We start from the raw sequence: 27,323 nt of genomic DNA, 5'->3' as shown, positions 1-27,323 counted from the left end.
TAAAAAGCAGGGGTTTAGGGTTTTAACGATCCAGACATTTGGTAAGATTTCCTATGGTGAATAAGAAATGGCCCAGTATCGGTCAGAGCCATCCAAGTGTCTCGGAATAGTTTTGTTCATTAGTACTGCTGGTTAAAGACCTGGTGCGTTGAACTCCCCACTCACCGATGAGGAGACAAGCAATCCCTGCAAAAGTATTGTTGCATATGTATGGATGTTTTTAACTAATAGTCACACGAGTGGTATAAGTAACAAACAGAAGCTACAGAAATCTATACCTCCTCAAGTTTTGGGGGTTAAAATCTAAAATGTATGCAACAGCAGTCGTAAACACTCCCCCATCACTGGTCCTCCGTAACACCATGGCTTCAGAAGTCACCAAGTGCACCACAGTTGAACCTTCTGGTGCTGTCATATAGATTTCCACCGATCTTTACACATCTACAACCAACTCTCCAAACGTTTCATGAAGAGATGTTTGTACAGTTGCACCAAACAACATCGAATCCTGTAGGAACTTAGGCAAATATCACAGTTCTCTGTGTATAATGAAGCCAACACACATTTAAATCAAATTTCCATTCTGAATTTTTTAAAGCCCTATAAAAAATGGCATCTGGCAAGCTAAAATTGAAACATAAAGAACAACGCAAGAATGTCAGGCATTTTCAATAGTTGATCTTCCCATCTCATGTTTCCATTAGTAAACATAAGAATGCAGAAAAACTGGCAAAATTGCATATTTTTTGCATGAGGCAATCTTTTTAAAACCTTTTAGGTCCGGACTGAACTGTCTGCTTTGCAATTAAGGAGATCTATGGACAGAATTCTCTGCAGACCTGGACTTTCCCTAGGAACGGCAGAGGTTTTAGATGCCACGTGCCTGGCTAAAGCACGTCAAAGGTACAGTGCCATCGATTGAAACAGACGAATACTGGCTGCATCTTTATTTTGTGAAATGTCAGGAAGATGATTTAGCATCACCTGTGCCCTTCCCACAACCTCAACGAAGGGGCAGAAAAGAACAAAACCGCGTTCTGAAATGGTGAAAATGACTCGAGGACCTCTTGTCCATTCAGAATTTCAGATGGATCTTCTCACCCTAGGAACCAGCCACCTTTTCCTGGGGATATGGTCATCTTACTCAGAAAAGCCCAAAGAAGCTCATAAAGGATACAAAAATGTAGTCATCCATGTATCTCTTCTTTAGATTCTCCACGATGGCATTCTCTGTGATCTTGGAGAGCAGGACCATGTCATCCACACCACTGTGCTTAACATTGTGGCTCTGCCAGTGGTACCGGTAGGCACCTTTGCTTCCCTGTGAACATAAAACACACAGTTCTTAGGATGGTTTATTTTCTCCCAGTGTAAAAAAAAAAAATCACTAAGTTCCCGTATCTTCTTCATATCAAATGAAGCAGAACGAGCAGAACAAAGATTTTTTAGCAATAGCTCTGGATTCACATTGCAGGTTGGCCACCTACAAACTAAGAGAAGTGCGGAAAAGTCATCTAGGCTCACTGTATCACGGAAGCTTCTCTTTTCTCATTTGTAAAATGGGAGAAATTAAGACCCACTCCATAGAGTTGCTGTAAGGATAGAATAAAAAAAACACACATCAAGTGCCGAAGAGTATCTAGAGTATAACACAATAAGTGATTCAATGGTCTCCAATAATTCCTCAACCTTATCGTTTTGTAGAAGTAACAATAAAATAAGCAATGGTGGGGCGCCTGGGTGGCGCAGTCAGTTAAGCGTCCGATTTCAGCCAGGTCACGATCTCGCGGTCCGGGAGTTCGAGCCCCGCGTCGGGCTCTGGGCTGATGATGGCTCAGAGCCTGGAGCCTGTTTCCGATTCTGTGTCTCCCTCTCTCTCTGCCCCTCCCCCGTTCATGCTCTGTCTCTCTCTGTCCCAAAAATAAATAAACGTTGAAAAATAAAATAAAATAAAATAAGAAATGGAAGAGAAACTTTCTGGATTTATTTTGCAAATTATATGACAGAGCTCAGAAGCAGAAGCAATATGTATCACACAATGGCTAGGTCATATTGTCGTAATTTCTCAAATCATCTAAATCATTCTCCTTCCAAAAACTTATCACTGTCAATGTAATATTGGCCTCAAGATTCAGAAGATAAGCTACATTAAAAAAAAAATTTTTTTTAATGTTCATTTATTTTTGAGTGAAAGAGAGAGAGCAAGCGCACCAGCAGGGGGAGGGGCAGAGAGAGAGGGAGACACAGAATCTGAAGCAGGCTCCAGGCTCCAGGCTCCAAGCTTCAGCACAGAGCTAGATGCGGGGCTCAAACCTATGAACTGTGAGATCATGACCTGAGCTGAACACTCAACTAACTGAGTCACTCGGGCCCCCCTAGATAAGCTACGTTTTGATGGCTGATCACTGCTATATAAACAAGGAAATGGATAAGACAGCCTGAACGTGATTATAGAACGTGCTGTGGACAGGAGGACCTCATCCAGCCCCGTGGCCTCCTTGGAGAGATGAAGCTATAGTCCTTGTAGGTTTACTGGGTTTACAACCTAACACCAGGGGTGGCCTCTGAACACTCTGTGGCCTGCAGGACTTCTTTCACTCGGCACTTCTGTAGTGGGATCCCCCACATGTTTAGCTATGTGCCAAGTCTTGCAGATGGGAGCACCACAGTGGTTGCACTTGGGAACCTCATGTCCATTGAAGGACACCTAGCAATTGACAGAAGTAATTCACACAACAGTCAATATGTAAACACATGTCAAATGGGTGTTTCAGGAAGGTGGAAGACTTTTTGGTCCGAGGAAAGACAGAAATAATTTCCTGGAGAAGGTGCCATTGGTAGTGGATCTAAAATATGTTGAATTGCCAGAGAAGACGAGACAAGGAGGGCTATCCATTATAATCTACATTCACTAGGGCAAGAATCTAATACATATGAGATAATGGCAAATGATACATGACAAGATACTAGAAGATCCTTCCTTCCCTTCACAACCTTCATGCATCCTACTGAAGATGTCATGTGCTGCACAAGTGTGGTGAGCATTGACCTGAGTGAGACAGTTCCTGCCCCCTTCCTGGGAGTTCGCTTTTTGGGGAGTTTAGATAAAGGAGAGAAAAATTCTGAATAAGGGTTATCTAGAAAGGCCACATGTTCAGATGTCAAAACTGGAATGAGAAAAGGTCCTTCAAGAGAAGGGAGGTGGAAGGAAACCAGATAAATACCATTTTAAATTTCACTTTTAAAAATTGTATAATTTGGGGCACCTGGGTGGCTCAGTCAGTTAAACGTCTGACTCTTGATTTCTGTTCAGTTCAGGATCTCACAACTCGTGAGCGTGAGCCCCACATCAGTCTCTGTGCTGGCAGTGCTGAGCCTGCCTGGGATTCTCCATTTCCCTCTCTCTGCTCCTCCTCGCTTGTGTTCTCTCTCTCTCCCTCAAAAATAAATAAACATTAAAAAATAAATAAAAATCGTTTAACGTTTTCTCTGTAGGAGTCATGGGTCCTTCATAAGAGCAATTCTAAGAGGCTCCGGCAAAAGCAGTTTTGAAAACCAGCCAGGAAAGACCTACCATAGGAAAGGTGTACCAGTGCCATGGGCTCAAGCTCCAGAAAAGACCTCTGGAAGCCTTAGCATCCATGCTGCCTTACAGAGGGACTGTTTATAGGATATATTTGGCTTTTGCAGAACCACATGCAGCATCAGTTCTACAAAACTACCACGGACCTCACCACACCTTCTTCCCCTTGTGGCAAAGCAGAAAGAGACAAAAGGCACTGGCTGCAGCATGACTCACTGGATCTCAATCAAATGGCCACAGTCTACTTCCAACCACATGAAGATTCCCGGCCACTCCTGCCCTGCCTCTGCCCTCCCTTCTTTTCTTGATCATTCTTCTGGGCACTCACAAAAATTATTCTGCATAGAAAACTAAGGCCTCAGAGTAACTAACTGTTAGGTATGTTTGTTTCCTTTTAACCCCAATAAATATTCACCTACTTAAAAGAGGCCAAAAATTTTATTTTCTTTTTGAAAAATGTAAGCACAGTTTAATAATACAGAAGGGGTAGTAACAAGCTGTTATTTAACTTCTGCAAAGGACAAGAAGTGGACGGGTTCTGTGTCATAGTGTATGTGTTGGTACTGTTCCACAGAAACTGCCTTCTCAAGGTGACCCAAGTTGGCCTTTGTATCCAATCCAACTGTCTTTTCTGTCTCACTGCAGAGTGATAGATGGCTAGATCTGTCCCATTTCAGAGGCAGTGTCCTCCTTCTGATGGCAGTTATTCCTCAGTAAAACAGGGCTCCTTGTGGAGTTCATTGACTCTCATAGTCTCAAACATCCCTTGACACTGAAGAGTCCCATGTCTGGGTCTCCAGACCTCTACCTATAAAAGGGTAAGGAACCAACAATGAGACTGGGCAGTTACCAGAAGCAAAGCAATCAGCCATCTGATTTGTGGTGGCCGCTCCTCTTACTATTGCAATCAACTCTACGAGAGAGGGGTTGACATTCCCATGCTATGTAGACGCAAACTGACTTCCCAATTAGTTTACAGTAAAGGCAATGAGTGAACCCAACTCTCTATGATTATGAACTCATTCAGACATCACGGTTTCTCCACATGGCCTCCCCAGTGACTCGACTGGATATTTCCACCTGTTAAGTTTAAGATGGCCACAGAAGGATAGACTGTCTCCAAAACTGATTTCATCATTAAAAAGACCTATAATCTTTGCTAATGACGACTTTCTCTTAGTATCAAAGACTAAAACACTCAAATTATTTTTTATTTGATGTATTTCCTATATCCATTTGGTCACAAATACCTTTTCCCCTCTTCACCTCTGTGTCCCTTCTTCCCCCAGGCAATGATATGTGAACCCATTTAACTTTCACAATCATCTCCCATACTGTATATTATCATCTCTATTTTACTGATGAAAAAACTGTAAATTGCCCAAGGTCTCTAACTGTAACTTTTCGGTCTTTAACACCCCCCACCTTACTATGCCTTTCTCCTTCCTCTTCCCCCATAACTGCCTCCCTGCCCTACCCCCCCAAAAAAAAATTCAGAGGAGGTAGAGGGAGGGAGGAATGGTAGCTGGAAAGGGTGGGAGCAATCAGAACCTTTGGGGAACAACTGACCTGCTTGGGTTGTCAAGGACAAGACCAGAACGCACCTGATAGGTAAATGAAAGCTGTGCTAGGGTTGGGCTAGGGCTGGGGTAGGGCCGGTCTGGGCAGTTCTAACACAGGGTGAGAACTTTATCAGGGAAACTGGAAACCAAACATGGATGCATGGGCTCTCACCCTACCCCAGGGAAGATTGAAAGTTCCCCACAGTGGAACAGAAAACTGTTTTCTGTTTATCTACAGGGACATCAGAGTTTGATCATAGCATGACTTTTCTAGATGTCTTTCTTGGAACATAGCTGTGGACAGGGAACAAGTGGGGAACACAGTGGGAAATGATTATCATTTTACAATCCTAGACAATGTTCCCAGAAGCAGAGGCTGAAAGTGACCTTCAGACCACAAACTACGGAGCTATGATTGCAAGACCATGAATTGTGTTTCTGGCGCAAATAACCTTGACCCCTTTGCTTCTTCCTCCCACTCCTGACTGGGAGGGAATGGGCAGGACTGGCTCTCATGTGTGCTGGGAGGAGGAAGCACAGCGATGGGGGCTTCCCTATCTGTTTGAGGAGGGCCATTTTCCTCAGATGGCAAACTCCTGGCTTGTCAGGATATGCCCTCAACAAGAGTCAGCTTCCTTCTCTTCTGTTGGCTTCTTTTTGGGTGGGCAACTTCTTTTTGTTCCCGTACTAAAAACAGGAACATTTTAAACAAGTAGGGGTACCTAGCAATTACACTTGCAACAGTCCTTGCAGAGTGTGGTGTCATTGTACAAAGGAAGGAATGTAGCTGCTGATATGCCAGCTAGGAAATAAAAATGAAAATAATGATGATGATGATGATGATGATAAAAGTTACTGTTTGCCCTGACAATTATTATAAATTATGAGTGAGATATTTCCCATTAGATAAGGATTGAGCGCAGACTTTCTTGGGCCCATATTTGGTTTCTAATGATGATTCAGTTTATTAAAAAGCAATGGAGGGGAGCCTGGGTGGCTCAGTTGTTTAAACATCCAACTTTTGATTTCGGCTCAGGTCATGATCTCACAGTTCATGACATGATCTCATGATTCCGCGCTGACAACATGGAGCCTGCTTGGGATTCTTTCCCTTTTCCTGTGCCCCTGCCCCTGCTCACATTCACGCATGCGCGCGCTCTCTCTCTCTCTCTCTCAAAATAATTAAAAAAAAAAAAGCAGTGGATTCACACACAAGTTCTAGGAAGTGGACTATATCCACGTTCACATGATGGCCTGGTTTGTTCCTCACATTTAGGACGCGGCACCAAGACATAGGAGTCCCTCACCCAGAGGAAGAAGCCTGCTCGCTGACTCTCTGACTCTCTGTAAAATGTGGAGTGTCACTAACTGGTGTGTGTTTACCAGGGTGGAGACCAGGAAGAGCAAAGGTAAGGCAGGTCACAAAGGCAGGGATTATTCCAGCCTGAAACCCTACCTTCAGTCAGCCCCGGGGTAGCCCTTGCCTGCCACAGCCACGGTGCTGCAGACCTTCTCACCAGTGTGTCAGTGAGCATTTTTCTTCTTTGGTTCATCCAGGAGAGAGAAGGAGACCATATGCTGGGTAACTACAGTCTGCAACTCCCTTCTTCAGACACCCAGAAAAGGGAGGCCATTAAATGTGCTGTGTAAATACAATAGGCCTAGTGTTGGGCAGGGCCTGGCTGGGAGGGGGTGATCATAAATACCTTCTACTCTTCCAGGAAGAGTATCCTGCACAGTATTTTTAGAGAGCAATGTGGGAACAGGTATCAAAATTCTAGTCACACAGACCAATATATAAACAGTGACTTAAATAAAAATAAAACTCACACTCTGTTCGTTCCAGCAATTATTTTTAGGAATTTACCTCAAGATATACCAAGTATGTATGCCATGATGTACGTACAGGCCTGCTTGCTGTCGCAAAGTCGCAAAGTCCGTGATGGAGAAAGTGGGCACATGATTCGGGGCCGGAAGAGAATATGGCAGCCCCTACAAAGGAGTTCTGGCAGTCATGAAAAGGAATCTGCTGGGGTGCCTGGGTGGCTCAGTCGGTTAAGCATCTAACTTTGGCTCAGGTCATGACCTCATGGTTCATGGGTTCGAGCCCCACGTCAGGCTCTATGCTGACAGCTCAGAGCCTGGAGCCTGCTTCAGATTCTGTGTCTCCTCTCTCTGCCCCTCCCCTGCTCACACTCTGCCTCTCTCTCTCTCTCTCTCAAAAATAAGTAAACATTAAAATCTTTTTAATAAAATAAAATAAAACAAAAGGAATCTGCTCATGGTGACATAGATCTTCAAATACCCACTTTCATTTAAATAGCAACCTATATGTGGATTGAAGTACAGAATGACCGCATCTGCCTAAATTTTTTAAAAGACTTGTGTTTCTTTTCTTGAAAAATACACAAGTTTCCATTGGGAAGAAAGCCTCGGGTTTTTGGGACAAGGGTGACTTCTACTTTCCATTTTAAAATTTTCTGCAGTTCAGTTTTGTTTTGTTTTTTTAACCCTATATGCATGTGTTGGTAAAATAACAAAATGAATAGAAATGTGGAAAATGATGCCACTATATTCGAGAATTTTCTGGAGGTGGGGTTGGGTGTTGACAGGGCTCTCCCCAAACTGGGATCATCATTGTAAGCCTGGGTTCTGTGCTGCTTCCAGATTTGAAAAGTAGGTTGAGAGATGTTGCCTGGATGACAAGATATTATCACATCTGTGATGGTTAGCTGGTCCATGAGCACAACAGGACAGCAGATCTGATTTCCAAAAAAAACCTGGGACTCGAATACCCCCAATGTTTCAAGTGTGTCACCCTAACCAGCAGATAAACCATATTCTTATTGTGCACAATGGACAATGGGTAATGCTCTGGCCTGTTGTTCAATGGGACTTGTTTTTTGTTTTTTGTTTTTTTTTCCAACGTTTATTTATTTTTGGGACAGAGAGAGACAGAGCATGAACGGGGGAGGGGCAGAGAGAGAGGGAGAGACAGAATCGGAAACAGGCTCCAGGCTCTGAGCCATCAGCCCAGAGCCTGACGCGGGGCTCGAACTCACGGACCGCGAGATCGTGACCTGGCTGAAGTCGGACGCTTAACCGACTGCGCCACCCAGGCGCCCCGGGACTTGTTTTTTTAATGGGATTTTTCTGTCCTAGTGAGTCATAACAGGAAAGGAACAGAGCTCTCTGTTGTACTTTAATCTTTTAATTGACTGTTTAGGATTTCTACCTTTTGCAGTTCTGCTATTTGACTGGAATGAAACACTTCCATTGCAAATGGTGGAAAAAACATCGACCTTAAATATTTTTTCCTCTGAGCTGGGCACTGTAAACCCACACTGGGCTTGCAATTGGTTTCAACTTCATGGAATTTAGACCCCCCCTCACCACTATTTTAGTAATGTGAACATGTATGTTTGAAGCAAGCAAGTGTGGGTATGTTGAACTGCAGTCAACAGAGTGCAAAGAAGTGTTTCTGGAAGAGTGGGGGGTGGGGTGGGGCTGAGGCAGTCTATAGCCAACAAATAATCTCATTCCCTCAACGCTTGGGGTAAGTGGAACTTACATTTACTGAACACATAAAGACGTGATATTCTCACATGATCTCGTTTAATTCTCACAGCCCTGCTGTCATGAACACTATAATCCCTTGTCAGTATTTTACAAGTGGTAAAGTGAGTCCTAGGATTATAATGTACCAAGTTGCTTGGAGGGGTGAAGGGACGGTACACTGGGGGTTTGGGACATAAAGTATGGGCAGCCCTCAAAGAGTACAGAAGATATGCTCATTGGTTTCATTCATATTAAGTATATGTGACCTAACCAAGAGTTCAGAATTTGTATAACATTTCCACATACATGGTATCAGTTAATCTCTGTGACAAAGCGCCAGGGCTGACTTCCTTTTCTTTGTTCTTTCTGCTACACCACAATTCACTTCCAATACCGTCGTCAAGGTCAAATGTCGATAGATGCTGGCTCCAGGATCACTAGGTCCAGTGGTCTCTAGCCAGGGTTGGCCTGAGTCAACCTTCTGGAAGTGACTAGAGCAGACATAATTTATCATCCAAACGGGGCCACTCTGAGTGCAGAAGGGAGTGTTGTTAATAATAAAGCTGGAACATGAGGCATGAACTGGGTCTGTCTCGGGTTGCATGGCTGTATCTGTGACCAACTTGATCTCAGAAAAGTCATGGGCAGCCTTCAAAGACAAGCCCTCCCAGCCAGTATCCTGTGCTACTTACCCACATATCTCTCATGAATCGCTCAGCCTCTTGGGCCTCAGAGCTGCCTGCTCAATAGAAGGAGGTTCCTGACATTACACTGCCCGCAGGGGTTGCCATGAAGATCTCGAAGATCAAATAAGACTGACAATGACACCAACCCCCAATGCCTCTAGGTAGAGTTGGTTTTACATGATGACGTGATCAGGGGGCAAATTGTGGATGGTGCACACCAGGCAGACAACATTGAGTGGGGGAGGGGAAAAAGGTTTGTAAAAAAAATAAGAGTTGGTAAAGTGCCTAAATTCTGTTTTAAATGTATATGTGATATTTTTATATAAAATATCTCTGTACAGAAATATGGTTGTTAAAATGCTGCAGGTGTTATATTTCTAAGTGTCCTTTCTGTATGGCTTTATTTTTCCACTGAACATATATTTATAAAATGTACACACACACACACACATATGTTTTTAGTGAAAAAATATCAAATAAGGGATATGAAAGCACTTTGTGAAGTGAAATGAAATACACACACACACACACACACACACACACACACACACACACGACACTGTGTTCCATAGTTTTGTTATTCCATGCCAGCTCAGACCTCCAATTCTTGCCATCTACTCCATGTTGCAGCCATAGTAAACTCTTCTTTATTTTTATTAAAGTTTGTTTGTTTGTTTATTAGTAATCTCTACACCCAGTTTGGGGCTTGAGATCAAGAGGCGCACGCTTCTCTGAGCTGCCAACACCCCAACTCTTCATTAAACAGCAATAGGCCGCCAGCAGGAAAAGAAATGGCCTTTCTTTTATTTAGTCGGCCTGAAATGTTGCTTCCAAAGGACTATTTTCTTATCAAGGAACAATCGAAGATGTTTTAAATGAATAGTTAATACAGTTCATCAATTCCAAGATGCATTTTTTCATAGTCTAATACTCTGAAATTAGGATGTGTCTCTTTATTTTTAGGTAATCTTTATCCTCAACCTGGGGTTCTAACACACGACCCCAAGATCAACAGTCTCGCGCTTGACCAGCTGAGCCAGCTAGGTGCCCCAGGATGTGTCTTTATAATCAGCATCATGTCACAGCTTAACTGGCCGTGGGTTTTATCTTCTGGGTTTTAAATTTTAATTTTTATTTATTTTTTTAAATGTTTATTTTGAAAGAGACAGTGTGCGGGTGCACGTGATACGTGCACAAGAGTTGGGGAGGGGCAGAGAAAGAGAGAGAGAGAGAGAGAGAGAGAGAGAGAGAGAGAGAGAGAGAGAATCCCAAGCAGGCCCTGCTCTGTCAGCCCGGAGCCCAACGCGGGGCTCAGTCCCACGAACGACAAGATCATAACCTGAGCTGAAATCAAGAGTCCAAAACTTAACTATCTGAGCCACCCAGGTGTTCCATTGTTTTCTGGGTTCTTTTAAAGTGGAAAAATAAAATAATGATGACTCTGTTTCAACCAGTAGCATCTTTTGGCTTGATGACTTATGGCACGTAAAACTTGTAAGGGGCCAGTCACCATCCTATGCCCTTTACAAATATTAAGTCACTGTTTAATACCGCCAAAGATATAAAATATTATAAAGATTTAGATCATTCTGGAAGCATCATACCATGTATCAATGTCATTTCAGGAACTACATGGTAGTTTTACTAGTGGGTTGATGACTGCCCAGTTCTAGAGGCTTTGCTATGAAAATGTTTGCAACAGCAAGGTAATTTCCTCTTCGATTTATAAAGGCATGTTCTGATTTATATCTCTTTCAACCTAACATTCTTTCAGTGTTAAGACCATTTGAAGCAGGAAGGTCCCTGCCCCTCTCCCGCCCCACCCCCATACATCGACCTTGGAGGGATTACAATGAGTTGTGACCTTTATTCACAGATGCTATACTCCAGGGCTTCCTAAACCCTTAACTACTTTCACAACTTTTCATTACCCAAGTTCCACCAGAACCATGCTTCAAATTTTTCTATGAACTACCCTTTTTAATTTGACTAAATCCTAAACAATCATCTCCATAAAATCACTAGTTTGGGGTGCTAGCTTTATTTCTTCTGTATGTGTTAAAATAATAACGAAGACGTTCAATTTAAAATACACACTTTGAGGGGCGCCTGGGTGGCGTAGTCGGTTAAGCGTCCGACTTCAGCCAGGTCACGATCTCGCGGTCCGTGAGTTCGAGCCCCGCATCAGGCTCTGGGCTGATGGCTCAGAGCCTGGAGCCTGTTTCCGATTCTGTGTCTCCCTCTCTCTCTGTCCCTCCCCCGTTCATGCTCTGTCTCTCTCTGTCCCAAAAATAAATAAACGTTGAAAAAAAAAATTAAAAAAATAAAATAAAATAAAATAAAATACACACTTTGGGGCGCACCTGGGTGGCTCAGTGGGTTAAGACTCTCAAGGTTAAGTTTCAGGTCATGATCTCCCGGTTTGTGAGTTCAAGCCCCACGTTGGGCTCTGCCCTAACAGTGCAGAGACTGCTAGGGATTCTCTCCCTCCCTCCCCCTCTCTGCCCCTCCCTTGCACTCACTACCTCTCTCTCTCTCTGTCTCTCTCTCTCCCAAAATAAACAAATAAACTTAAAAATAAAATAAAATTCACACCGTGGGGTTGTCCATACCCATCTCATCGTTTATCATGGTGCCATGTTCCATACATGGGGAGCTGGCTGCCATTCTCTCTGGATCCTCTCCCACTAATTTTAAGTCTAGCCAAACAGAATTTAAATGGCTGCCCTTCTATTTCCCAGATGTATTGTTCTCTGTTGTGGAAAATCTCCAATGGCAAGACCAGATTCCCTTTTGGATAGTAGGTGAGAGCTTAGGTTTTGTTTTCACAAGTAGAAACTACTCTACCGAATGTCCTGCACTTTTCATCAGGGGTCCTAAGACCCCTCCTCCAGTCTCCTTTCCTCAGAAAACCCTCCAAACCACACGTGGGACATTTTAGTGGTCCCCCAGGGTGAGGGCTCATCGTGAGGTGGAGGAGGTAATTCTCTCTTGGGCACCTGCAATTTATCCTTTCTCTTTAGGGAAGCACTTCCTAGTATTACCAGCACTGCTCTTTTTGCCTCTCAGCCTCTAGGAAATCTAGAATGGTGGCTCTCTCTGCTTTGGGAGAACATTTTTCTTCTCACACCACCGTTACTTCTCATTACCTACCAGCACTGTTTTGAATATTTTATACATGATCATTTATTTGATCCCCACCACCTTACCAGGCAGGGAAACTGAAGCACAGAGAGGTTAAGTATCTTGCCCAGCTGCAACAGCTGGGCTTCAATCCCAGGCCATCAGGCTCTCGATTCTTTGCGTTTAACCATCATACCTACTGCTTCTTATAATAAGGTAAGCGGCTGTTGGAAACAGTAATTGCTTTATTACTGTCCATGCTGCAACAGTCTCTTTCAGCTGCACGTGAAGCAGACACCTATAACTGGTATGGAGGACACCTTGTGCAAAGCCCAGCATCTGGGAGCCCGCAGAGCAAGCAGCCTGGCTCTAACAGGGCCCTGCACAAGTCAGAGAAAGCTCAGTGCCATGGAATCAGCGTTGGGAGCCCATCTGTTCCCTGCCACGTCCCCAGCATGTAGGGCAGTGCCTGGTGGCTCATCTCAGGACTAGGTGTATGTCACTGTGGCGACTATCAGTGGGGGCATAGGGGTTCTGAGACCAGAGTCTGCCCCAAGGAAGAAAGAAGTTTCCAAAGCTTTCCTATTGCCCCCACCTTGGTGATCAAAGGGAAGAGAAGTTGCCCCTAAAGACAGCTCTCCTTAATTGTCCGTTGTCATCCAGCAAGGGAAGAAAGGCTAATCTTGACCACAGGATGAGTACATTTCATGCTACAGAATAAAATGAATCAAAAGGTTGAAATCCCTTCATAAGACAAATGCTGGTATGACTTCTGTCACTATACTTCAATCAAACAAACGATAAAGATTCACACTGATGTCAGTCTTTCTTTGCAGCTGTGGGTCTGCCAGCTTGACAACATCCTCAAGCACTTACCAGTCCTTTCTGGGACCTTGGTGTCAACACTCCGTTTTCGAGTACAAAGGTTGGGGAATGCAATTCCTCTCAGTAATTCAGCCGTTGATTAGAATCGACAGACTTGAGCTTAAGGACAAGCTCTACCTCTGTGACCTTGGGCAAGGTCAGTTTCTTGGAATTTTATTCTCCACAATTAAGGCCATCTATTCAATACCTAAACATCATCTAGGGTTTGTACCTCTACAGACAGGGTTTTCATTAATAAACCAAGAAAAAATCTTATCAGACTAGGTGTCCTGATTTTGGGTCTGAAAATTATGGAAATAAAAAGGGGGGGGGGCAACTGAACAATCTCTTGACACATAAAATGAACTATTGCTCTGTACCATGAAAGAAAGAAATCCTAATTTAAGTGTTGATCTGAGGAAAAATAAATATGCAGACACTTACCAGCAGACTATAGCAGAGTTGATATCATTCGGATTAAAAATAGTCTCCCAGAACTCACTATCGTTTACAGCATCTTTCTATACTGATTGCAAAAGATGCATTATTTATTTCACACAAAATGGTGGTGGTATGACAACCTAAGATAACTGATTTTATGTTTTAATATTATTTAATTTTCTGGAAAATGAACTGTTTGGGCATATCTGAATGGGAAAATTCAATTTACAAAAAGGTTGAGGGAATTCTTTTCTTACATATATGTATACATTTTTTTTTTTTTTATTTTGGAGAGAGAGCGTGTGTGAATGAGGGAGAGGGGCAGAGAGAGAGAGAGAGAGACAGAGAGACACACACACACACACAGAGAGAGAGAGAGAGAGAGAGAGAGAGAGAGAGAGGGAGAGAGAGAGAGAGAGAGAGAGGAGAGAAGAGAGAGAATCTTAAGCAGGCTCCATGCTCAGCACAGAGCTAGATGCAGGGCTCAAGCCCCTGACCCTGGGATCATGACCTGAGCCCAAATCAAGAGTCAGACAGTGAACCGACTGAGCCATCCAGGTGTCCCTACCTATATGTTTTTAAAGTCCGTGTGGAAACACCAAAAGGGTATAATGAGTAGGATTTTAAGCGGAGGTACAACAGGTAAGGTGTTAATATGTCATCTTCTACTTAGGGCTGCTGTTTCAGGATGTGCTAAGAGAAGGATCTGGAATGTGATCAGGGGTGTCTCAGGGGCATGGGCAGCCTTTGGCATGGATTAGCCATGGGACTACTAAGTCCAGAAGTTGAGGTCAGGGGGATGGGCACCCCCTGAGCACCACAGTCACAAGCCAACACTAAACAACAAAGTACAGAAGTGAGAAGTGCCTTCCAAGAATGTTCTGTTTTTGGCATGGGCACAACTGGACCCTCTGCTTGCCTGATCTATGGCACACTGATGCCATGTTGCTCTAGGGCAAAATGTAGTCAAAAGGCATTGCTCTAGCAGCTTTTCGGGTATAAACAAGGCATGTTTACTAGATCCAGAGAGATCTCAGGCTACAGAGAAGCAGGCTGATAGGAGAGGAGGGTTCTGTGGGCCTCCTGAGCAGACATGATCAACATCAAGGATCAGCGTCATCAAGGGTGCTGAAGGCTCGGAACAGCTCCAGGTGTGAAGGTAAAATACTCAGTCCCGTGTCTCGCTCCATTTCATCACTTGGCAGAGGACATATAACTCACCCTGCCATTTCTTTTCAAGACCCACACCTTGGACTTCAGGAAAGGATCAATGGGGCTGGGCTGATGGAATTTAGGAGGGGGTGAGGAGAATTAAAAGCCCCAGCGTAAACAGCAAAGCAGGCTGTGGTCTCCTGAAGCTCTGTTATCAGCTTACCTCTCAGAAGCCACACCCGGGACTGTCCAAGGCCAGCACAAGGGTGTGGGTGTCTGTGCAGCAAGGAGAAGCAGAGACAGATTTCATCTTGTATTTATGTGTCCCTTGTCCCCAGAATTTCCAAGGGGCTTACCACCTACCTGCTGTGCACCCTCACTGTCAGTTCGGTAAGCAAGTCATGGGGATGAATTTGCAATAAAACCAATCTGGGAGATCAATACAGCTTCACTCTGAGCTTATCCGGACCCTGGTTATGGTGTCCTTCCAGGTTTGGGGGAGGCCACCCACAGGTGGAGGACTTTGTCCTCCTCTGATCACCTAAAATCCTTACTAAAGGCTCGACTGCAAGCAAATACAAGTTTCTTTTTCTTCAGATCTTTATTTATGTTTTTTTGAGTAGGCTTCATGCCCAGCGTGGAGCCCAATGTGGGATTTGAACTCATGACCCTGAGATCAAGACCTGCGCTGAGATCAAGAGTCTGACACTTAACTGACTGAGCCACCCAGACCCCTTCTTCAGATTTTTAAAACTACAGAAATTGAGGAGGTAAAGAAAGGCAGAGAGAAAGAGAAAACCGACTTTCTGAGGGGAAGACATTCTAACAGAATAGAGGTCTTAGTACCCCCTACTACTAAGAGGACTTTATTTATTTTATTTTATTTTATTTTTCAATATATGAAGTTTATTGTCAAGTTGGTTTCCATACAACACCCAGTGCTCATCCCAAAAGGTGCCCTCCTCAATACCCATCACCCACCCTCCCCTCCCTCCCACCCCCCATCAACCCTCAGTTTGTTCTCAGTTTTTAAGAGTCTCTTATGCTTTTGCTCTCTCCCACTCTAACCTCATTTTTTTTCCCTTCCCCTCCCCCATGGGTTTCTGTCAAGTTTCTCAGGATCCGCATAAGAGTGAAACCATATGGTATCTGTCTTTCTCTGTATGGCTTATTTCACTTAGCATCACACTCTCCAGTTCCATCCACGTTGCTACAAAAGGCCATATTTCATTTTTTCTCATTGCCACGTAATATTCCATTGTGTATATAAACCACAATTTTTTTATCCATTCATCAGTTGATGGACATTTAGGCCTAAGAGGACTTTTAAAGAAGTTAAGTGTTTCAAGGATATTTAGTAAAAGCAGCACTGTAAGCCTACCAATCTTTAAGCCTCAGTTTCTTTTTCTATAAAATGGGGATAATAACAGTAGCTACTCCTGGGGGCTTTTGAGGGCATTAAGTAAGATAATGCATGGAGAATTCATATTACACTGTCTGGCCCAACACAAGTGCTAAGTTGTTAATAATAGTAAGTTGTCACCAGTAGCAAGTGAACACTGGGAGCCAGGAATAGTGCTCTGACTGGATATCTGATGTTCCAAGAAAACTGGAAAACTGTCGTCTCATTGGGCTGATAAGATAATAGCAGAGACAGGATTCAATAATGAAATACAGAATTTTTTTTTCAACGTTTATTTATTTTTGGGACAGAGAGAGACAGAGCATGAACGGGGGAGGGGCAGAGAGAGAGGGAGACACAGAATCGGAAGCAGGCTCCAAGCCATAAGCCCAGAGCCTGATGCGGGGCTCGAACTCACGGACCGCAAGATCATGACCTGGCTGAAGTCGGACGCTTAACCGACTGCGCCACCCAGGCGCCCCATGAAATACAGAATTTTTAAAGTTTCGTGATACTCAAGTGAAGTGTAATTGCATGATATGTGAATGGTCTGAACCCAGATTCTGAGAATAGGAATCTACTGCAGCAGAACAGAAGACAGTTGTTGCCCTGGGGCGCGTGGCTCAGAGCATGATCTCATGGTCTGTGAGTTCGAGCCCCGCGTTGGGCTCTGTGCTGCCGGTTCCTGGAGCCTGCTTCAGATTCTATGTCTCCCTCTCTCTCTGCCCCTCCCCCGCTCACACTCTGTCTGGTGCGCTCTCTCTCTCTCATAAACAAATAAACATTAAAAAAAAATTTTTTTTTAATTTAAAAAAAGGAGAAGAAGAAAGACAGCTGGTGCCAGAGAAGGCAAATAGGGGATTTAACAGGCTAACTAAAAAGGAAGCCTATAATGAAGAAGTATAGTAAGGACCATTTGAGTAACAGATTGGTACCTTATGGGAAAAAAGTAAAGGTGTTTAAACCAACTACAAAGGAAAAAAAGGTCAGGAACAGGCAGAATGCTTCTATATTCACATTCCAAATCCTACAATTTTAGAGCTAGAAGGGGCCTCGCCTATCTGTCAACCAGTCCAAGCTTTTCCTGTACCGATGAGGAATCTGAGGCCTGGGGAGGTGATTCGTGCCCGTGGTTCCAGCTACTTAGTTGTAGAACCAGGGCTAGAACTTGGGTCCTCCAGCCTCCGTGCAGCACTTTGCAGCCCTCTGCTGCCAACCACTCTTGAGCAAACCTGTAGCAAAGGTTTTTATCACCCACAGAGGTTCTGGAAAGAACAAATAAGTCTAGGCATGTAAATATTTGAAATTTCTCAAATAATAAACATTAGCATTTGTGAACCTTGACCCTCTGGCAAACAGACTGTATGAGGGTCACTTGTGTCCATCCAGATATTAAATATTTGAAAAATTAAGATAAACATAAATAGAAGTTTAAAAAAATTTTTTTTCAACTTTTATTTATTTTGGGGACAGAGAGAGAGAGCATGAACGGGGGAGGGGCAGAGAGAGAGGGAGACACAGAATCGGAAGCAGGCTCCAGGCTCTGAACCATCAGCCCAGAGCCTGACGCGGGGCTCGAACTCACAGACCGCGAGATCGTGACCTGGCTGAAGTCGGACGCTTAACCAACTGCGCCACCCAGGCGCCCCATAAATAGAAGTTTTAAATTTGCCTTCCAGGGGGCTTATCATGCATGCAAAAGTACAGAGATCGCACAGTTTGAGGACCACTTTCCTGGGACCCCTTGCCTTCCACAGGCCTCTGTTTATGGGCAGTGGGGAGGGCTGGGAGTGGGGAGGGGAAGTCCTGGCATTGGCTTAAAACTCAGAGGCAAGTAGGTAAAGGAGAAAGGCACTCTCCAGAATATGGGAGGGAAATGTCAGCAGAAATTGGAAAGCTATAATCTAACTAGCGATCTCTGGCTGTAGAATTCTATGGTGCCCCTTCCAGTAGGAATTTTTGCTGCCGGAATCACTAAAATTGAAAACAAAACACAACCTAACCATGTCTGATGTGATTGTGGGGCATGGGTGGGTCACAGCAGTTCACCGTTCACAACACCATAGAAAATCCAAGAAATCCCATTGCTTACTGTATTCTGCAAAATGTAATATAGCATCCAAAAGGCAACCCATGCCATCAAAAGGTGTGATCCACAAAGCTTCGGGAACAGGGAACGGGCATTGCTTTTCTTGATCACCTACTATGTGTTAAATACTATGTTAGGTGCTTTCTTTCACTTCGACTCCAAAGGACTGTAGAACCAGTGAGGTACTCTGATCCCCAGGTAACAGATGAAAGACTTGGCCAGAGAGAGAGTCATGGAGTCCAGATCTGTTCTCAGGTTTGGTGGGTTTAGGAACCCACAGGAGCTTCCATCGAGGCTATGGTGGAAGACAAAAGAAGATTTCCACACTGTGAAAATCCCTCCAGGGAGACCCATCACCCGACGGCAAGGTTTCAGGTGCAGCACCGAACACTGCCCTTAGATCTCACACGGCAAGTTGGCTGAAGGATCACCTTGGCTGTGGAACAGAGATCGCCACTCTACACATTTTAGGGGCATTTTAGGCACACTGATAGGACTGACGTGTAGAAGGATAACGGGTGCTGTGAGAAGCCTCAGTGGAGCTGGGAGGCCAGAGGGTGGGAGCTACCTTGCGACACTGGGCCTCTGCCTCTGCCCCCTCTCCTTCAAAGTACTCCTCATAGCCTGCTTCAAACACAGAGCCCCACACCTGGGTCTTAGTAAGGGCAGGCTTCTCACTCACTGTTCTTTGGGGAATAGATGCTGGTCTCCTTCTATGGCAAAGGTGCTTTTTACCACAATGAAGACATTCAAACATGTTAAAAATAACCCCACAGAAATTCTCTCTGAGACAAAACAGCCAAGACAAATGCTAATTGCCAAAACAGTCACCAGTAGGGAGCCGCGGGAGGAACATACTAGAGAGCTTCCCAGGTCTAACGGCATGCCACCTTCAGCCCTGCAAAGTCAAGAGCGGACAGCAAACTCTGATCTTGTTTATAGTGTGGACAGGAATGGGAGTCAAGGGGGCTGGGACTGACACCCAAATGATCCCAAAGCAGTATTACTAAGAAATCACTTTAGACAAGGAAGTGAGACCAAGTGAGAGCTGCTCTCTGTGTTAGGTAGAGAGTGCCCACCCAGTTATGGAGAGAACAGTGCACTCAGTTTTGGGCAGGGCAGTGAATGGACAATGGAGATCAACATTACCACCTCACAAAGAGGGTTGTGCTCAAAAACTGCCAGCCAGACCCCAAGTGGATTTGCAAACACATTTGCATGGTTTCTGGTTGCAAAAATGCTGAGAAGATTTGTCTACACTCTGCTCCCAAGGGCACAAAAATCCCTTTCTACCTGAGTCCCAGACCCAAAATATGAGGACAAGTAGCACCAGTGGTCCCAATATGCTCTCCCTGGCTGTGACCCCTTCACTTCCTGGGAGTTGGGCCAAAAGCACAGTATTACTTACTGGTCAAATAGCTGATACCCTAAGATACCTGGAAGTGACCACACTATCAATTACGGTTCACTGGAACCAAAAGCAAAACATTTCATGGTTTGTTTGATGAAATTTGGCTTTAAGGTTCAGAAGTAGCTGCTGGTTTTGCATATACAAGAAAAGCTCATTTTGAATTTTTTTTTTTTCAATTCAGTGGAGCAAGAGCACAAGGTTAGGCAAGAGAAATAGCTTGAAATCCTGGGAAAGATAAAAGGAAAATGATTTAAATTAAACATGCGGGAAACATTAAAGAAGAAAAAGACATAAGACAACCCTAGAGATCTAAATATACAACTTAAGAATAGTTGTTTGATCATCGGGCAAGCGTGTGAATAAATAAAATACTACAAACGCTCTAAAGGAAAAAAAATTAAGAAAAAAGTTTCCTTCCGACTTCCATTCTAGGAAAACCACAGTTTTTTTGTTTGATACAACTACAGTTCACACGCCAGACGGCTATATTCAGCTTTGAAAAGCCTATGTAACATTCTCTAGTTAAAAAACCAGTAAGTGAACCAATCGTTGCCTGTCGGTGGGTAAATTTTGTTTGGTGGGTGGCTTTGTTTTGAGTGGGTGTGAATAAAGGCAAGGGTGATTTTATTTAAAAATTTTGGAAGGCTCAGTCAGTTAAATGTCCAACTTCGGCTCAGGTCATGATCTCAAGGTTTGTGGGTTTGAGCCCTATATCGGGCTCTCTGCTGAAAGAGTGGAGACTGCTTCGGATCCTCTGTCTCTCTGTCTCTCTCTGCCCCTTCACCACTTGCATTCTCTCTCAAAAAATAAATAAACAAAAAATAAAATAAATTTAATTTAAAAAAATTAAAAAAATCTTTTTGTAATTTAAAATTTTTATCCTTAAAAAACAAAAAACAAAAAACAAAAACCCCATGGTGGTTTTACAGGATTCAGTTTTTTTTTTTTTAAGTTTATTTATTTATTTTGAGAGAGACAGAGACAGTGCTAGTGGGGGAGTGGCAGGAAGAGAGGAGACAGAGAATCCCAAGCAGGCTCTGTGCTGTCAGCACAGAGCTGGATATCGGGCTCGAACTCACGAAACCGTGAGATCGTGAGCTGAGCTGAAACCAAGAGTCAGATGCTTAACCGACTGAGTCACCCAGGCGCCCCCAGGACTCAGTTTTGAAGAGCGGTTTGAATAGTTTCAAACATATTCAATTGGCGTTTCCCCGGTCTGCAAATAGAAGTCTGTATCACCTTTTCTTAAAAGTATTTCTGCAGCACTTTCTGGCTAGGAGTTTGTACACTTTCTGTCTGTAGAACTGTCATTATTATTTAAACTTCCATAAAATGCACTTCAACTGGCAGGCATGTGAGGTGTGAAATTAAAAGCGTATTCAGGAGGAATAAAACTGAAGCTAGGCACCAGGATGGACAAGCATGCACAGTGTTAGAGATGGCGATGTGAGGTCTAAAACAATGTGTCGTTCCTCTCTATTCTGTTTTGCCCCATTGTGTTTTGAATAGACTGAATCACTGCCCAGCTTTGGGGCCCAGCCTCTGAAAGGCCCCATTGTAAGGGATATGCTTTCCCCCAGCAGAGTTAAGGTTGCTGTAGTAACCTTCACTATGAATTTCCTCACCAGTGGGATGAAAATCTCAACTGAATTGTGACATTACTATAGTTACAAACAAGACTGCAAAATGAGCATGGGCCTACCCATTTAGAGGGTCTTCTCTTATCTGAACATAACCCGCTATCTGCTGCCTGAGTCATCCACAGAGCCAAAGAAGGGACTGAATTTCTAGAAGTCGGAGAAGTGAACCTGTAAACCATAATGGAGGATCCCTCCCGTTGGTGTGCAAGCGGTGGGAAACCAGGAGTGTGCAGACCAAGGCAGGGGCCTCACGGTGCATGAGCGACTTCAACCACGTGGTTGCTGGGTTAGGAGAGCCACTTTTCTGGTGCTGAGCAGGGAGGCATGGGTATCCATGGTCCAAATGCTACAAGCAAAGAATAAGTCTACACTTTGTTTGGAAAACCAATTCAGGATTCAGCAGTGCCCCTTTTATTCCTTCAGGGAAAAAAGGCAGAAAGCAATCACCTCAATTTACCAGACATACTAAGCTGGAGTGAAACGCCTGTCCAGTAAACTCTATGGATGGCTCACTATGTAGCAAGCAACATTCTAAGCTATTTACATATATTAACTTACCTAATTGACCCAACAAGCCTGTAAAGTCAGCATTATTATTAACCCCCATTTTTTTTAAATGTTTATTTATTTTTGAGAGAGAGAGAGAGAGAGAGAGTGAACAAGAGAGGAGCAGAGAGAGAGAGAGAGAGAGAGAGAGAGAGACAGAATCCAAAGCAGGCTCCAGGCTCTAGCTGTCAGCACAGAGCCCGACATGGGGCTTGAACCCACAAACCATGAGATCATGACCTGAGCTGAAGTCAGATGCTTAACCAACTGAGCCACCCAGGTGCCCCAAACCCCCATTTTAAGGATGAGAAACCCCAAGAACAAAGAAGTTATATCAATACCAGTGAGTATTCTCCTGCCAGAACCTATACTCATAATCTCTTTTTTATTGAACTTGTCCACATCAGGCATTGGGTGTTCAAATCTGGAACTCTGGAGCTTGGGAGCAAGAAATGGGCCAGGAACATCAATTTAAGAGTCCTTCATTGGCTATAAAAGCTGTTGCCATAAGGCATGCGTGAGATTGCGCAAAACAGGAAGCAAGCAGGAGATAAGAAAACCAAGGATAGGAAGCATTTCATCCATTTGTTTGTGTGTTTGTCCACCGATTCATTCATTCATTCCAACAGTTCTGTGCCTACTAGGAGCCAAGCACTGTTCCAGGTGCAGGGATAACACCTGCAGACTTACACAGACGAGGCTCCTATTTTCATCAAGCATACTTTCATTGGTGAGGCAGAAAATCATGAGAATAGACAGGAAGAAAAAATAGAAGCCACCAAGGAAGGCCAGAGGGGCAAGGCTGAGTACTTGGCACCAGAGACAGGAAACAGGCAGCCAAGATGGAATCCCCATCAGAGGGTGCAGCCCGGGTCACACAGAAAAACCATCCGCCTTCCAAAGGAAACAGGCCCAACGACTGTAGTCGGGTCCCCATCCGATAAGAGAAATAACGCCCCCTCTACTGTGTCTATTGCTTCCAGTCTTGTTCCTTGGCTGTTTATCATCCCAGGTGAGTCCTAAAGTAACTCTAGGAGGCAGGCAGGGAGCAGCATAAGGATCTCAGCCTGGACAGACTGGTAAACCTTTCCTGGTACTTTAGGGGGAGTGGTAAAGATGCAGGGAGGGCAGAAGAGCTAATTTCCAGTTGGGCTCATCAGCCTTGGGGAACAGCCTCTGTGTTCTCCGTCTAGCATGATAATGGCTATGTCACCCATCGTGGGATATTATTAAGCTGGGCTGTGAGTGTCTCCGTGTGCTGTGTCTCGCCTACTTAGAAATAAAGAGGGGGCAGGAGGAGGGAACCAGAACAGCAGCAGAGCTAGACTGCTTTTAAACCTAGAGACAGGGAGAAAACAAGCAGCTCTTTAAAAACACGATTTCTAAGCTTACTTAAAGGTAGCAATTCCAGCCTAAAAGCCTCTGAGCTTGGTAATACACCCCCCTAGAGAAAGGGCAAAATTATCAAGGCACGGAGAAGAAGGAGACTTCAGGCTGTGGATGAAGGCCCTGCTCCATGCCAACTTCTAAGTGAAATGAGGAATTACAGTAATTCAGCCCACAGTGATTTCCCGTTTTAACCGATGTTTCCTGTTTTCTATGCTGGGCATCATAAGGATATTCAGAACCAGACCCAGAGTTCACAGGCCGCCCTTTCACTGGGCTACATTCTTTTCTGTTCACTCATTGCATTATGTGCAACATTACAACCCAAAACCGATCTGGTTTCTTACTGTCCAATTTGCGACCACCATTACTGGTGCTGAGAGAACACACAGCTCTCTGGGGGGCAAGATGGGGTTTCTAGAAGAGCCAGCTTGCCTAGCAGCTCCCCAGGCTGATTGCCCTTGAAACAGAGTTGGGACCTGCTGGATGCGGTCTCCACAGGAATCGTCCACATCTGGTTGGGAGGATTTGATTCAGGAGTCAGGATGGGGGGCAGAAAGGGGACAAAAATATCTTTCCTGCCCTTTCGGCACATTGCTGACCCATCCCAGCATAGAGGGACCACTGGATTTTCTGTTCATTTTGTTTATGATCATAGAATAACAAAAGTATGTTGTTGTTTTTTTTTAAATCTTTATTTATCATGGGGAGAGAGAGAGAGAGTGCAAAGAGGGGAGGAATAGGGAGAGAGGGAGACACAAAATCCGAAGCAGGCTCCAGTTTCTGAGCTGTCAGCACAGGGCCGGATGCAGGCATTGAACTCACCAACTGCGAGTTCATGACTTGGATGCTTAACCGGCCTGAGCCACCCAGGCACCACACAGAAGTATGGTTTTTCGAAAAACTTTTTTAAAAATAATTTTGCCATTTCAGAAAAGTTACCAAAAAACACACAAAGGATTCTTCTACTTGTCACCAATTTGTAACATTTTGCCTCCCTTGCTTCCTTTCTCTCTCTCTCCCTCTCTCTATATATGTGGATTTTTAAAAAATATAAACCGTTGAAAATAGCTTGTACACATCATGTCCTATTGTTCCTTAATACTTCAATCTGTATTTCCTAGGAAAGGAATTTTCTTATATAACCAAAGTAAACAACCTCAGGAAATGTAACATTGATACCATACTTTTTATCCAAGTCAATATTCCAGTTTCATCAATGATTCCAATAATGTCCCATGACAAGATTTTTTTTTTTGTTTGGTGCCAGATAATCATGTATTGCATTTAGTTTTAATATTTCTCTAGTCTCCTTTAATTTCTAACAGCTCTTCAGCTTTCCTTCATCCTTTATAATACTGACATATTTAAGAAATCAGGCCAGATAGCAGCAACTTCTTACTCAACACGTCTCCAGAGCAAGAGAAACAAAAGCAAAAATCAACTATTGGGACCTCATCATAATAAAAAGCTTCTGCACAGCGAAGGAAACAATCAGCAAAACTAAAAGGCAACCGACAGAATGGGAGAAGATATTTGCAAATGACATATCAGATAAAGGGTTAGTATCCAAAATCTATAAAGAACTTCTCAAACTCAACACCCAAAAAACAAATAATCCAGGGAAGAAATGGGCAAAAGACATGAATAGACACTTCCTCCAAAGAAGACATCCAGATGGCCAACCGACACATGAAAAAATGCTCCACATCACTCATCATCAGGGAAATACAAATCAAAACCACAATGAGATACCACCTCACTCCTTTCAGAATGGCTAACAACAACAGATGTTGGTGAGGATGCAGAGAAAGAGGATCTCTTTTGCATGCTGGTGGGAATGTAAACCCACCAGCAGCCACTGGGGCAGCCACTCTGGAAAATAGTATGGAGGTTCTTCAAAAAATTAAAAATAGAACTACCCTATGACCCAGCAATAGCACTACTATGTATTTATCCAAGGGATACAGGTGTGCTGTTTCGCAGGGGCACATGCACCCCAATGTTTTTAGCAGCACTATCAACAACAGCCGAAGTATGGAAAGAGCCCAAATGTCCATCGACAGAGAATGAATAAAGAAGATGTGGTGTCGTGTATATAAATAAGATGTGGTGTGATGTACACACACACACACACACACACACAATGGAGTTTTACTCAGCAATCAAAAAGAATGAAATCTTGCCATTTGCAACTACGTGAATGGAACTAGAGGGTATTATGCTAAGCGAAAATAGAGAAAGACAAATATCATATGACTTCACTCATATGAGGAATTTAAGATACAAAACAGATGAACATAAGGGAAGCAAAAATAATATAAAAACAGGGAGGGGACAAAACAAAAGAGACTCTTCAAAATGGGGAACAAACAAGGGTTACTGGAGGGGTTGTGGGAAAGGGGTGGGCTAAATGGGTAAGGGGCATTAAGGAATCTATTCCTGAAATCATTGTTGCACTATATGCTAACTAACTTGGATGTAAATTTAAAAAAATAAATTCAATAAAAACAAACAAAAAAAAGAAATCCGGCCAGATATTTTATAGAATTTCCCTCAGTTTGGGTTTGTCTGATGTTTCCTCATAATTAGATTCAGCTTTTGCTTTTTTTGCTAGAATTCTGGTCAAGTGATTCTGCGTCCCTCTCAGGGTATCACGTCTGAAGGTACATGATGTTTGTTGATGTTTGTTGGTGATATTCGTGTTTATCACTTGGTTAAGCACTGTCCCATTTCCCCACTGCATAACTGCTATTTTTCCTGTTGTGAGTGCCAAGCAACATGTGGGAAGATACTTTGAGACGATATAAATATCCTGTTCCTTATCAAACTTCCGACAACCAACTTCGAGGGAATTAAAACAATTTTTTATGTTTATTTATTTTTGAGAGAGAGAGTGCGCGCACACGTGCGTGGAGAGCAAGGGCAGAGACAGAGAGGGGGACAGAGGATATGAAGAGGGCTTTGTGCTGACATCAGCAAGCCCGATGTGGGGGCTGGAATCATGAGATCACGAACCATGAGATCACGATCTGAGCCAGTCAGATGCCCAACGGACTAAGCCACCCAAGCACCCCCAATGGAACTAAAATTTTAAACCCAGTTACTTGGCATTCAGGGAGAATGCATTACTCTCATGTACTGAGTATTTCACAGACAGACAAGGTCTATGGAGCATCTATGTGGGCTTCTCAGAGACACGGTAGCTGGTTTCCTCACACCTGCTGGGTTCCAGGTAGGCTGAGGTTGCTGGGTGGCTGTGCTCCTCCTCTGTGACAAGTTACACCTCCACAGGACATGAAATAATGCATTCCTAGAAGCTGAACTGAAAACCAGAAGTATGAGTCAAGCTGATTGTTAATGGCCCAGACAGCACCATGCAAAGAGGTGTACAAGGAAATCAGGTCTGCCCATATGCAATGCTATTACATGAGGGATGTTTATCTCTGGTTTCCTTTATCAGTGTGCCTATGAGCCTGCTCCCCCCTCCACGCCCACCCCACCCCCAATCCCAACCCTCCTCTCTTTAGCTCCAATGTTGTCGAATGAGTATCTGTCTACTTGGATGGTGGACTTGGAGGAAGTTCTTTTGGACCAGAAAGCTTGAAGCCAGGGAGAGACAAGTGGGTTGGGGGTAAAGAACAACGTGAGTAAAAAGGATGAAGTCCAACCAGTCAGTTCAAAGAGGCTGCCAACAATTGTTCCTCAGCCACAAAGAAGGAAGACCTTTATGACCGACCTTAAATTCCAGACATTCTTGTTCCCACAAGGGAATCTGCTACCACCTGGGATAGTCCTCAAACATTTTCTTTTTGCTAATAACTACTGTGTGGAACTATTACCTCAGAGGACTTTGTTATATAAGAGCCACCAGTAGATG

General features: G+C 43.8%; 1 protein-coding gene across 1 annotated transcript in view; it reads right to left on the bottom strand.

The window, feature by feature from the left end:
* MYO1E (myosin IE) overlaps window positions 1–27,323 on the bottom strand; it is a 213,178-nt gene that overhangs the window by 127,699 nt on the left and 58,156 nt on the right. Inside the window, exon 2 of the mRNA XM_011282905.4 lies at window positions 1,178–1,321. Coding sequence (XP_011281207.2) covers window positions 1,178–1,321 — 144 coding nt within the window. The remainder of the gene's footprint in view (window positions 1–1,177; window positions 1,322–27,323) is intronic.

Source organism: Felis catus, chromosome B3 (genome assembly GCF_018350175.1).
Source record: "Felis catus isolate Fca126 chromosome B3, F.catus_Fca126_mat1.0, whole genome shotgun sequence".
In the NCBI taxonomy this organism is placed as follows: Eukaryota; Metazoa; Chordata; class Mammalia; order Carnivora; family Felidae; genus Felis; species Felis catus.
The sequence above is the reverse complement of the archived record's forward strand: the minus strand, read 5'-3'. Positions and strand labels throughout refer to the sequence as shown.